This window comes from Astyanax mexicanus, chromosome 10 (assembly GCF_023375975.1).
Source record: "Astyanax mexicanus isolate ESR-SI-001 chromosome 10, AstMex3_surface, whole genome shotgun sequence".
Lineage (NCBI taxonomy): Eukaryota > Metazoa > Chordata > Actinopteri > Characiformes > Acestrorhamphidae > Astyanax > Astyanax mexicanus.
Window position 1 is genome coordinate 44903265 of NC_064417.1, and position 13372 is coordinate 44916636.

General features: G+C 37.1%; 1 protein-coding gene across 1 annotated transcript in view; it reads left to right on the forward strand.

Moving 5' to 3' along the window:
- The window catches only part of fam149a (family with sequence similarity 149 member A), a 35024-nt gene extending 22648 nt beyond the window's left edge, over positions 1–12376 (forward strand). Inside the window, exons 11-15 of the mRNA XM_022684205.2 lie at positions 2095–2218; positions 4664–4792; positions 7730–7826; positions 9768–9920; positions 11362–12376. Of these exons, the coding sequence (XP_022539926.2) occupies positions 2095–2218; positions 4664–4792; positions 7730–7826; positions 9768–9920; positions 11362–11429 (571 nt within the window). The 3' untranslated portion in view covers positions 11430–12376. The remainder of the gene's footprint in view (positions 1–2094; positions 2219–4663; positions 4793–7729; positions 7827–9767; positions 9921–11361) is intronic.
- The last annotated feature ends 996 nt before the right edge of the window (positions 12377–13372 follow it).

The window sequence follows — 13372 nt, forward strand, 5'->3', positions numbered from 1 at the left end:
CGAGAGAGCACAGTTTGCCTTGCTCTCTCTTTGGGTGGGTAGATGGTGCTCTCTCCTCATGTACGCATCTGTTAGCTGATGTATCAGAGCTGGGTCGCTGCACTTTCCTCTAAATCAGGGGTGTCCAAACTACGGCCCGCAGGCCATTTGCGGCCCGTTTCCTTTTTTGGAGCGGCCCGCGAGGTATTTTAGAAATAGAATGAAAGTTGACCTGCTGTTAGGCAGGTTTTTATAATGTGAGATTCAAAGTTTTGAATCTCACATTATAAAGTCTCACATCAATGTCAGTTGTAGTGCAGAAAAAGGGAGTCCAAAAGTTGCTGTAATTTGAAAAATCTTAGTTTACACAACACTGTCAAAGATAGATAAAGATAGTAAGTCAAGTAAAATGGTGTGTAAATGAAAGTAATCAGGAAAATTTGTTATTTAAAGTGGTATATTTCATTATTTGTTTTATTACAGAGTCTGTGGCCCGTGACTTCAAATATATTTCTCCTTCTGGCCCCCAACAAAAAAAGTTTGGTCACCCCTGCTCTAAATGAACTAGTTACCCAGTGATGCTGCATCAGCTGCAGTTTGAAAGAGACAGTGGCAGGTTTTACATGTATCAGAGGGGGCATGTGCTAATCATCAGCCTCCTGGTGTTAAGGTGCTGTGGGCATTACTAGTGCTGTCAAGAGCATTACTAGTGATCGGAGGAGTTCATATAAACAGAGAATAGGGATAACACACCTTCCAAATTGGTTAGAAAATAGGGTAAAATCTGATTTAACCATTTGATGACCCTAACAGTTAGATTGCATGATTATAAATACTCTTACTAATCACACTTTGTGTTCTCTGTTGGCTTCCTTAGATACTGATTAATAGGTTAATACCATGTAACCACTGGCAGATGTAAAAATACATTACAATTCACCTTTCATTAACAGAGTATATATGGGATAGCAGATAAACGCAAGAAGATCTAATTACTTATAGTGCAGTACAGGTGGATGGATACATCTAACTGCATTAAAACAATAGTGTGTGACTGTTATTACAATACCTGTTGTGAAGAAGGTGACAAAAAATAGCATGCTGAAAATAAACGTGTTCTGTTTATGCAAATCATGCAAGTTTCTTGCATATTTGTGGGGATGTGGGCAGAACTGTGCCCATCCAGTTCCTTACACTCAGAGAACACTCTCCATTGACAAAAATAATGGAATAATCTCTTTTAACATGTTATCTACTACCAGTGAGGAATCCAGCTCAGAAAAATGGCTAAAATCTTCTCTTTTCCAATTAAATTACAGTAAATTCTAGTGTGGTGTGTTTCCACAAAAGAGCCATCATGAAGGCCTGAATCACCCTGATGATCCTGATTATGTTTTTTTTCAGAGTCGATTCAGAGTCTGTTCAGGGTCTACCCACAGTCCCCTGTGTTTCAAAGTACACAAATACAACACATAATCACTCACAGATATCATCAGAGTTTAAGTTTAAATGTCCTTTAAGTCATATTGTACTCATCTGCTGGGATGTATATGTATATGTATGTATATGTATATGTATACATATGTTTTAAATGTAGTTTTACAATTGCTTTTTTGTTTTTGTTAATGATGTTAGTTGCTCTAAAAATGGATGGAAAGGTTCATGATCTAGTAAAGTTTGTGGGTGTTATTTTTAGCAGGTTTCTGTAGCAATTCTGTGTGGCTGTTTATTCATTTTGTGTATTTGGAGTCCGTGCAATACTGTTGCTGTGCTTTTTTATTGTTGTAGCGTAGCAAACATTACACATGATGCAACTGTTTCAGAAGAATGTGACGACAGCCGGTTTTGCACTGTTGAAGGTCTTGAGGGGGTCCTGTTAATCACAGACAAAGGCCATCTTTTGAAGTGCGGACTCCTGTAAAAAGCAGCTTGTTAAATCGGTCCCTAAAGCAACATTGCACCCTATTAATTGTAACACTTTTAACCTTGTCATCACTCGGAACGATCACAGAGCTAGCTCGGAGCATCTACAGGCGCATTAGGCATGAGTAAACATGCTACTGCTAATTGGTAAGTGTGTGTGTGTGTGTGTGTGGCTTTGGTTGTCTGCTGTAGATCCACTGTGGCCGAGGACCTTCTCTCGTCACCTGCGAGTGCAGTTCCTAACCACAGGCTTCCACTCATCCACGCTGACTCTACAGAGCAGGACTGTACTGTTCCTCCTCCCAGACAGACACAGGTAACACATCAGACATGCACAGTAACACTGCTGACAGATCAAACCCTTTAAAATCAATTTGATATAAAATTTAAATAGAATTAAAATCCATACTTAATATGTTGCATAGTTAAGCAATAACTTGTATTGTGTCCCATGACTTTTGCCATGTTCCAGTGATTTCTGTTAGAACCACTTGTCACACAGCACATAATTGTTAAGAGTTTTTCAAAATTTTAGTCCAATAAAAATGTAAAAAGTGTGAGGTGCAATAGTAATCAACCCCCTTTACTCTGAAACCCCTAAATACCGTAAAATCAAGTGCAATCAGTTACCTTCTTAAGTCTCTTAATTAGTTATTATAATACAGCTGTGTGTAATTTTGTCTAATAATATAAATATACCTGTTCTCTGAAGGCCTAAAGGTCTGAAGGTGGTTTGTTAGAGACATACTAGTGAAAAAACAGCATCATAAAGACCAAGGAACTCACCAGACAGGTCAGAAATAAAGTTGTGGAGAAGAAGTTTAAAAAAATATAAAAAAAGTATTCTACAACTGTTTCTACAAACCTAACAAGCCACCCAAACTGACAGATCGAGCAGGAAGAGCACCAGTTAAAGAAGCAGCCTAGAGGCCCATGGTCACTCTGGAGGAGCTGCAGAAATCTACAAGCCTTGTAGAGGACACTGCAAACATGTGGAAGAAGGTGGTGTGGTCAGATTGGGCCAAAGTCCAGCATCACGTCACACTTTTCTGAATATTATAATTATTATTTTATTAAGATAAAGATTATTTTATTAAGAAAACCATGTATCATTGTCATTCCTCTTCAAAATGATGGGATACTTTGTGTTGGTCTCAAAAAATCTCAATAAAATACATTTAAAAGTTACATTACATTTAAGTTTGTAAGGTGACAAAATGTGAAAAAGTTCAAGCTGTATACTGAACACTTTTGCAAGCCACTGTATTGGAAATAGAATATCCCCTCCATCTGCCTCCGACTATCAGGCCTGACTCCAGCTCCCATGATTTACATCCCTCTATCCGTCTATCTATCGGATGGTGCTGCACATGGTGATTTTAGGCTCCTGTGTGACGGCTCCAGAGCATTCTGTTATATTGGCAATAATGTGTCTCTATGGTGATGAAACAAGCCATATATGTGCAACATTAATTCCAACATTAATTAGTGATGGAGGCACTGTAAAGCATCTGGGTGCTTTTATTTAAATAAAAAAGTATTTTGATACTTTTAATACTTACCTAAACAAGAAAAAATGCTGAAAAACAGCAAATGAGCTAAATAGATTACAAAACCAATAGCCACAGTACTTTTCATTAAGTTAATTTAATGCTGGTCTTTACTGCAAACACATGAACTTTTTTCACAATTGTTTATATGAATGTTGATGATGTAATAATGTAATAAGATGTAATCTTATTAAATCCATTTTATTACTGTTTTTGTAAAGAAATAAAATGAAGTTAGGTAACACTTTATTCGGATGGTCCATTGTTGATTTAACTAAATGTCCATTAAATGCACCTGAGCTCTCTACTGAAAGTATTCTTAGACAGGAAGGTCCTTACCCTACACCCTAACGTTACCCTTTAAAAGTTAGGTTTGTGGTTAGATTTAAGGTTTTGGTAAATGTTAGGGGTAGGGTTAGGGTTAAGGGTTGTTTTAGGATTAAAATTAGCATAAACATTGGGAATTGTACACCTTCATCTGAGAGATCAGTTGCATTTAATACAGTAGATGTTAGTTTAATGTTAGCTCATGTAAGTTGGATGTTAGGTAAGAATCTATGAGGCATCAACAATGGACCATCCTAGTAAGTGATGTACAGCTCTGGAACAAAATAAGAAATCACTTAAAAATGATGAGTTTCTTTGATTTTACCAAATTGAAAACCTCTGGAATATAATCAAGAGGAAGATGGATGATCACAAGCAATCAAACCAAGCTGAACTGTTGAATTTTTGTACCAGGAGTAAAGGCATAAAGTTATCCAAAAGCAGTGTGTAAGACTAGTGGAAGAGAACATGCCAAGATGCATGGAAACTGTGAGGAAAACCAGGGTTATTCCACCAAATATTGATTTCTGAACTCTTAAAACTTTATGAATATAAACTTGTTTATGATTTCTTTGCATTATTTGAGGTCTGAAAGCTCTGCATCTTTTTTGTTATTTCAGCCATTTCTCATTTTCTGCAAATAAATGCTGTAAATGACAATATTTCTATTTGGAATTTGAGAGAACTTTTTTCTGTAGTTTATACAATAAAACACAAATATATATAAATAGCAAAATCAGAGAAACTGATTCAGAAACTGAAGTGGGTTTCTAAAATTCTTTCCAGAGCTGTATGTTAAATTAAAATACAGTGTTTGCCCATCCCTGCCATAGTGTATTTTAATGCAGTAGCTCAACGTTGATTAAACATTCTGCTCTTCACAGCTCAGAGGGAGGATCATAAGAGGTGGAGTGGCCAGTGCCATGCATGTAGCGTCCAGCCTGCCACCTCTGAGGGAGCCCACGTTACTGCTGGAGTCCTTATCTCGGCCCAACACCACACACACATTCAGAGTAAGACTCTCTCTCACTTATCATGTAAAGATAAAGTTATATTTAATGTTATAACCAGAGGTGGAAAGTAATGAATTACATTTACTCAAGTTACTGTAATTGAGTATATTTTATGAGTAATTTGTAATTTTTAAAGTAGTTTTTAAAATAGGTCATTTTACTTTTACTCAAGTACATTTTGACACAAGTAATTTACTTTGCTACATTGGAAAACTCCCAATCACTGAGTACAAAAATGCTGGGGGAAAAAAAACAATTGTCTGAATTAAAAAAAAAAAATTGGCACAGATGCTCGCGCTTGGAATAATGAGGCAATATAGTCCTCCTGCAATGCAAAATGTGCCCCGCTGGACAGAGCTGCCAGCTTTCAAAACTTACACATCAAACCTGAGAAAGCATGTGGTGGTTAATATTTTTTATCATTAAACAATTCGCTTAAATGTTAAAAAACATGTAAATAGCAGTTAAAGCATAGCAATGGCAAGTTAAAAAATAATAATGAACTGTACAAGTATAAAAATACAGTTTATAGTCACCTATATTACATAACTTTTTAATAGTAAAGAACAAAAATGGATCATAGAAACCTATACCACTTGTTTTATGGGGTGGTCTAAACAAATACTGCCTGAAAAGTTCAAATTATTATGTGGAATAATAGTTAATTAAAAACAAAATAATTTATTACTTTTTTTAAATCAAGTAATTAAAAGTAACTATGTAACTTTTACTCAAAGTACATTTCAAAATAAGTACTTTTTTACTTTTACTCGAGTAGGTTGTTAGATGGGTTATTTTTTACTTTTACTTGAGTTGAATTTTAGCAAAGTAAAGGTACTTTTACTCAATTACAATTTTTCTGTACTTTTTCCACCTCTGGTTATAACCCATCATCTTGTTTGTTTTGTAATTCTGGTTTGCTGCAATAATAATAAAAAAAAAACATTTAGTATTTGGTGATATAGTATATCATGATACATTATCACAGGTATAACAGTATAACTGGGTTGTGGCTCAGATATTGTGGGGATTACAGCATTTCCCATTGACTGCATTCAGCCACGCCCAGTCACGTAAACCTGAGAGGCTTTATAACCCTGGAGCTGATTATTGGCATTGTATATGCTGATGTAAGGTTTTTTTGTGTGTGGCTGTCCAGCGCTCCCCATTATATCTGCAGTGTGTTTATTTTTATAGAGATTGTATAGATTATACAAGCTGTGTGCACATTTTACCTTTATCATCTTCAAAGCAGCAGAGCCCATTGATTAGATTGGATTTCTGGATATTGAAAGTGCTTTAAAAGTCGTTAAAAAAAAAACATACAGTGTTAAAATAGGTTCAAAGTTATTGCAAACAGATTTACAATGTTTATGTATAATATAATATGAAATAATATGATATATTATAATAATATAATAATAGATAAAAAGGCAATGCAAACAGTATTAGCACTGCAGAGACACGGTGCAGTGACATGCTGGTGGTGAGTTAGTGTGTGTAGTGCTGGTACAACTGGATCAGACACAGCAGTGCTGCTGGAGTTTTTAAACACCTCAGAGTCACTGCTGGACTAAGAATAGTCCATCAACCAGAAATATGCAGCCAGAAGCAGCAATGTTTTGTGGGCAGTGTCCTGTGGCATAAACCAGCACTTTATACAGCTCTGGAAAAAATAAGAGACCACTAAAAAAATATGTTTTTTTTTTTTTTTTTTGTATTTTACCAAATTGAAAACCTCTGGAATATAATCAAGAGGAAGACGGATGATCACAAGCCATCAAACCAAGCTGAACTGCTTGGATTTTTGCACCAGGAGTAAAGCAGCATAAAGTTATCCAAAAGCAGTGTGTAAGACTGTTGGAGGAGAACATGCCAAGATGCATGAAAACCAGGGTTGATTGAAAAACAATTGCACCAAATATTGATTTCTGAACTCTTAAATCTTTATGAATATGAACTTGTTTTCTTTGCATTATTTGAGGCCTGAAAGCTCTGCATCTTTTTTTTGTTATTTCAGCCATTTCTCATTTTTTGCAAATAAATGCTCTAAATGACAATATTTTCTTTTGGAATTAGGGAGAAATGTTGTCTGTAGTTTATAGAATAAAACAACAATGTTCATTTTACTCAAACATAAACCTATAAATAGCAAAATCAGAGAAACTGATTTAGAAACTGGAGTGGTGTCTTAATTCTTTCCAGAGCCTGTAGTATGTACAAGGTAGACCAACTAGGTAGGAGTGTGAAATACAATGGAGGACAGTGAGTGATTAAACACAGTGTTTAAAAACTCCAGCAGCACTGCTGTGTCCAATCCACTTATACCAGCACAACACACACTAACACATTAACCACTTCTGTGGTGGTCTATCCTGTGGGGTCTTGATCATTGAAGAACAGGATGAAAGAAGGATTAAATAAAAAGTGGAAATGAAAGTTTGTTCTGCTTTATGAGGATCAGCTAAATTTGAAGAATATTTATTCAGATCTAGACACTTTTTTTGTGTATGCCAACATGAGCTGGTGCTCAACTACTGCCAAGATGTAGATATAAAATAAAGTGGTACATTTTGAACAGTGGGTTACGGATTAACTGCTTTAATTAAAAATAATAGATTTAACACCGTATTTAACACCGTATGCTCATTGTTTCTGCTGCCATGTCTCTAAAATGTGTGCTAACAGGTCTTGTTGTGAATAGATAAAGATAAGAATCTAAAGGCAGTCTTTTATGGCAGATATGAACGTGTTGAATCCCTCAGAGGCCAGTACTGCATGCGTGTGTGTTTTGCTGCTAGTCCTGCAAACTGTAAACAGGTCCCAGAGCCCTCTGAGACGTGTTATTAATTCAGCTGTTGTTTCAGTAACAGTGCTTTATATGGAGACTGGAAACACTGGGGTCTGTTTTAATGCATGTCTTGTTTTATCCTGCAGTCGGACACGCCCCTAAAAAGTTCTCTGACTCCCATGGACTTCGCCTGTAATATGAGGATAGGGAGAGGCCTTCCCCTGGGCGACTTCTCCAGAACAGGTGGCTGATCAGGACCTGTGGGCTCTGTGTGTGTGTGTGTGTGTGTGTTTTTGTAAGGGGTTATATCTGGTTATAAAATGCATATGCATTGGGGGGGCAATATGGCCTTAAATAAAAATATAACAATATTGTTAAAGGTATTTTTTATGATACCAATAGCGATGTGACAAAACAATAAAAAATATTTAAATTATTTCAAGAACATACTATTGTAATTAAATAAATAATAAAGCTTTAATTAGTATAATATAAATTGCGAAAGAACCAATTTTTGCAAGCACGCAAAAACTAAAGTGCACACCTCAGGCGACTCTGTTTGTGGCGTGCTTGCAGAAATGGCTTCTTTCGCATCACTCTCCCATACAGCTTCTCCTTGTGCAAAGTGCGCTGTATTGTTGAGCGATGCACAGTGACACCATCTGCAGCAAGATGATGCTGCAGCTCTTTGGAGGTGGTCTGTGGATTGTCCTTGACTGTTCTCACCATTCTTCTTCTCTGCCTTTCTGATATTTTTCTTGACCTGCCACTTCTGGGCTTAACAAGAACTGTCCCTGTGGTCTTCCATTTCCTTACTATGTTCCTCACAGTGGAAACTGACAGGTTAAATCTCTGAGACAACTTTTTGTATCCTTCCCCTGAACAACTATGTTGAACAATCTTTGTTTTTAGATCATTTGAGAGTTGTTTTGATTAGCCCATGATGCCACTCTTCAGAGAAGATTCAAATAGGAGATCAACTTGCAATTGTCCACCTAAAATACCTTTGCTCATGATTGGATACACCTGGCTATGAAGTTGAAAGCTCAATGAGGTTACCAAACCAATTTTGTGCTTCAGTATGTCAGTAAAAAGTAGTTAGGAGTATTCAAAGCAATAAAATGATAAGGGTGCCCATACTTTTGCACCGGTCAAATTTTGGTTTAATGCATATTGCACATTTTCTGTACAATAAAACTCATTTTTAATCCTGAACTATTACTGTGTCCATCAGTTATTAGATATATCAAACTGAAATGGCTGTTGCAAACACCCAAATATTTAGAACTAAAAATGATTAAGATTAACAGGGGTGCCCAAACTTTTTCATATGACTGTAACATTTAGGACCCTATCATACACCCTGCACAATGTGCGTCACGATTCTCTTTGCTATCTTACACCCCGTCAACAGTCTATTTTCATGTCTTGTGCTCGTGCTGTAAAAATATCGTTAGGAATAGAGTTTAGGAATAAAATCTAATAAAATAATACGTTTTTTTAGTGCATGTATTTACACTGCACACAAACTATTCTACAGAAAAATCCCATAAAGATTCACAGTAAATAACAAAACAAAAATAGAAAATAGACTGCATTCGATACAGAATTTCGCTATTGTCACAATTGTCTTAAAAATATGCCAATATTATTGTAAATAATAAGATATGGCACACCCATAGTTTTCATATTAGGCTAGAAAACATGTAGGTTTTTTTGATATGGTGCCATTTTCATAAATTCTCTCAAAGTGAGTAGCTGATTGGGCACCATTATCAGTAGTTATTAAATACTGTTTTGTGGGAAGCATTCTTTACAGCTACAACCTGGAGCAACTAGTTAGTGTTTAAAAACTCCTGCAGCACTGCTATGTCTCATCCACTTGAACCACCAATTAAATATAATGAAAATAAATGTTTTTATTTTTTGAGAAACAGCTCAATTTAAGGTAATTGTTTTAAAAATTAAACTTATATTATTGTGAGGAATACAAAATATAGAGAACACCCTCGTTTCCATATTATGCTGGAATATTAAGTTGTATGTGCTGATCTGGCATCATTGTAAGTAGTTATGCAATAATGAATCAAACTGAATCAAAGCCTGAATCAAACTGGTGCTTGTTGAATCATGAGCCTCAGGCTGTTAATTACTTCATGCCTAAATTCTGATTTTAATTGATAGGTCACGGCACATCTATGGGTGTGACCGGCTTCAGCATTACCTGTTCGGTGGGCAACGGCTTTTCTGAGTGTGCCATGCCTGCAAAGAGACGCACCCAGCTGCTCTCCTCCACTGATGGGGAGGGTAGAAATACACCTCTGCTCGGGTCTATAGGTAATAATCTCACCTCACAACCATTACATTCTGTTCTAACTCTTTAATAAACCATATCCTGCATCTTTAAACCTTAGTCAGTGAACTATACTGACTAGACTGCCATGGGATATGGGACTTTTGTGTATTGTGTCCCGTGATTTTTGCCACTTACCGTGGAAGCTAAAGAATGCTGCACTGACTAGTGAGATATTAAGCGGTTCCTGCACTGACTCCTGGTTCCTGGTGACATTCAGACACCAGCGATGTCCACTGTGGGTGGTTATGCCTTCTATGACCCGTAATCCTATAATACACGTGACATTGTGGATCAGGGGGCTCACATAAAGGGTCATATTAAAAAATCTCAGCAAAGCCAGGGGTCAGAGAATGTGTATTTTTATTTCCTTTTTAATTAATAGAAGTTTATTAATTTGTGGGATAAATTTCTGTACTGTAGAGAGAGAGAGAGTGAGGGAGAAAGAATGAGGAGAGCGTTATCTACCCACCCAGAGAGAGCAAGGCCAATTGTGCTCTCTCAGGGCTCTGGTAGCTGATGTCGAGCTGCATGAATAGGATTCGAACCAGCGATCTCCTTATCAGCTTAGCCTGCTGGTCCACTCAGAACCCCAAGAGTGTGAAAAATTCAATCTAGCAACAAAATCACTAACTTGCCAACATTGCATGTAACCTCTGGTGTTGGGAGAGGGGGAAGTTGCACTATTGCAGTGCATGCTGGGAGTTGTAGTGCAGTGAATCATGAAATGGGCTAATATTAACAGAATTAATAGAATACCCAAATAACATGGCCAGTATCTTCCTGCCATCTTGAAATTACCATGCTGGTCAGTGTTCAACCTCACAAGAGATTACCTTACAACTTACACAGGTGTGGGCAAGCCGTACCCTGAGGTAACACTTCATTATGATTAGTTTACACACTGAAACGCTATTACTTTTGGACTGTTAGTGTGCAAATAGTTATTGCATTCTGTCTGTGTTGAATTACCTCTAGTTAATAATTACTTAAAAGATAAAAGTGGATGGTATGGTGCAGTGGATAACACCACTACCTGCCAGTGAGCTACCACATCGTGTGGGAGACTGGGGTTCAATTCCCAGTCTGGGTGACTGTGCTGCATTACATCAATAAGTGTCCTTAGGCAAGACTCCTAACACTACATTGGCCTACCTCTGTAATACGAATAAACTTGTAAGTCACTTTGGATAAATACACACACTACAGTAATTAAAAGTCAATTACAAGGAATCAGAAATGCAACAGAGTGTCTTAATTATGAGAAGCAGAATTTTTTATAATATTGGTTTGATTAAAATATTATGGGATTAATTGATGTGTCTCATTGTGAATGTCACACAAGGACAAAAACACACAAAAGCCAGACATTCTTTTTAACAAACAGAAAACTCAGATCTGTCTTTCTGTCTTCATGTTTCTCAGGTCCTCGAAAGGTACTGAGTCGGTTTCCAGTCCCGGCGAGGAAGAAGCTTCAGGTGGTAATGCCATAGCGCAGCTGAGGAGCGTTTACAATGCTGTAGGACACTACAGAGACAGTCTGCAAATACTGAATACTGATTGATCATTTGGTGCTGTTTTTCCTCAAACATAACAGTATGAATATTGGTTGCACTGATTGATTTTACACAATATGTATAAAGATAAAATGTAGGGGAGAGCCGGACACAATTCAGGATCACATGTAAAATATATAATATATAATATAATATAACATGGTTATTTTATGTAGTTTAAGAAACATTCACAGGATTCAGCTGAGAGCAAAGTATTTTTTACATTTTTCGACCATAAAAATAAGTAAATACAAAAAAAAAAACCCTGACAGGCCAAAACATTATAACCATATGAAGATTAAAGCAAATTATGTTGATTATCTTCTAACAGCAGTGTATATCATTTGCAGATGTGGTCCAATTTAATATGACCAGATGATTCTTCATAATGTTCATCAAACACGGACATTCCAATTATAATGGGACAAGTATTGTCTCCCATGACTTTTGCCATATCTTGCCATATCATATGGAGGCTAAAGAGCACTGCACTGACTCATGGGATATGAATGTGAGGCCTCATGTACTGAATGTGGATGTGATTTCTACGATAGTTACTTTTCACACATGGACAATTCTTACCAGACACCGCCAGTTTCGATCATCACCACCCACTGATATTATGGATCAATTAACATACTACTCTCCCATGACTTTTGGCACATCATTGTTTTTAGGTGGGAAGGCTTAGCTGGTTTAAACAGATTTTTTGTTATATTAATTTAGCATATCATCACAAACATGTGATACCATACATCAGAATGTGTTACGCTGTGCCCTGCTCTCCCCCACACAAAGCTAACAGTTTTGAGGGATAAATGGTGAGATTAAAACATGAAACATGGTTATTTTCTGATACACACACATGTTGAATGCCAAATCTCTATGTACAGTTGTGGTCAAAAGTTTACATACACTTGTAAAAAAACATAATGTTATGGCTGTCTTGAGTTTTCAATAAGTTCTACAACTCTTATTTTTCTGTGATAGAGTGATCGGAACACATACATGTTTGTCACAAAAAACAGTCATAAAATTTGGTTCTTTCATAAATTTATTATGGGTCTGCTGAAAATGTCACCAAATCTGCTGGGTCAAAAATATACATACAGCAACAAAATTTGTCAATTTTGGTGATGTAGCGAGTTGTGTCAATCAAATTAGCTTCATGTCATGGCCTCTTCACTTCTTGTAAGTGATTCTGATTGACTACAGCTGTTGACTTCTCATGAGCCCATTTAAATAGGGCTCATTTGACCCAGTGATTAGACTCAGCTACAGAAGCTACAATGGGAAAGTCGAAGGAACTCAGTGTGGATCTGAAAAAGCGAATTATTGACTTGAACAAGTCAGGGAAGTCACTTGGAGCCATTTCAAAGCAGCTACAGGTCCCAAGAGCAACTGTGCAGACAATTATACGCAAGTATAAAGTGCATGGAACAGTTGTGTCACTGCCACGATCAGGAAGAAAACACAAGCTATCACATGCTGCCGAGAGGAGATTGGTCAGGATGGTCAAGAGTCAACCAAGAATCACCAAGAAGCAGGTCTGCAATGATTTGGAAGCTGATGGAACACAGGTGTCAGTCTCCACAGTCAAGCGTGTTTTACATCGCCATGGACTGAGAGGCTGCCGTGCAAGAAAGAAGCCCTTGCTCCAGAAAAGGCACCTTAAGACTCGGCTGAAGTTTGCTGCTGATCACATGGACAAAGATAAAACCTTCTGGAGGAAAGTTCTCTGGTCAGACGAAACAAAAATTGAGCTGTTTGGCCACAACACCCAGCAATATGTTTGGAGGAGAAAAGGTGAGGCCTTTAATCCCAGGAACACCATGCCTACTGTCAAGCATGGTGGTGGTAGTATTATGCTCTGGGGATGT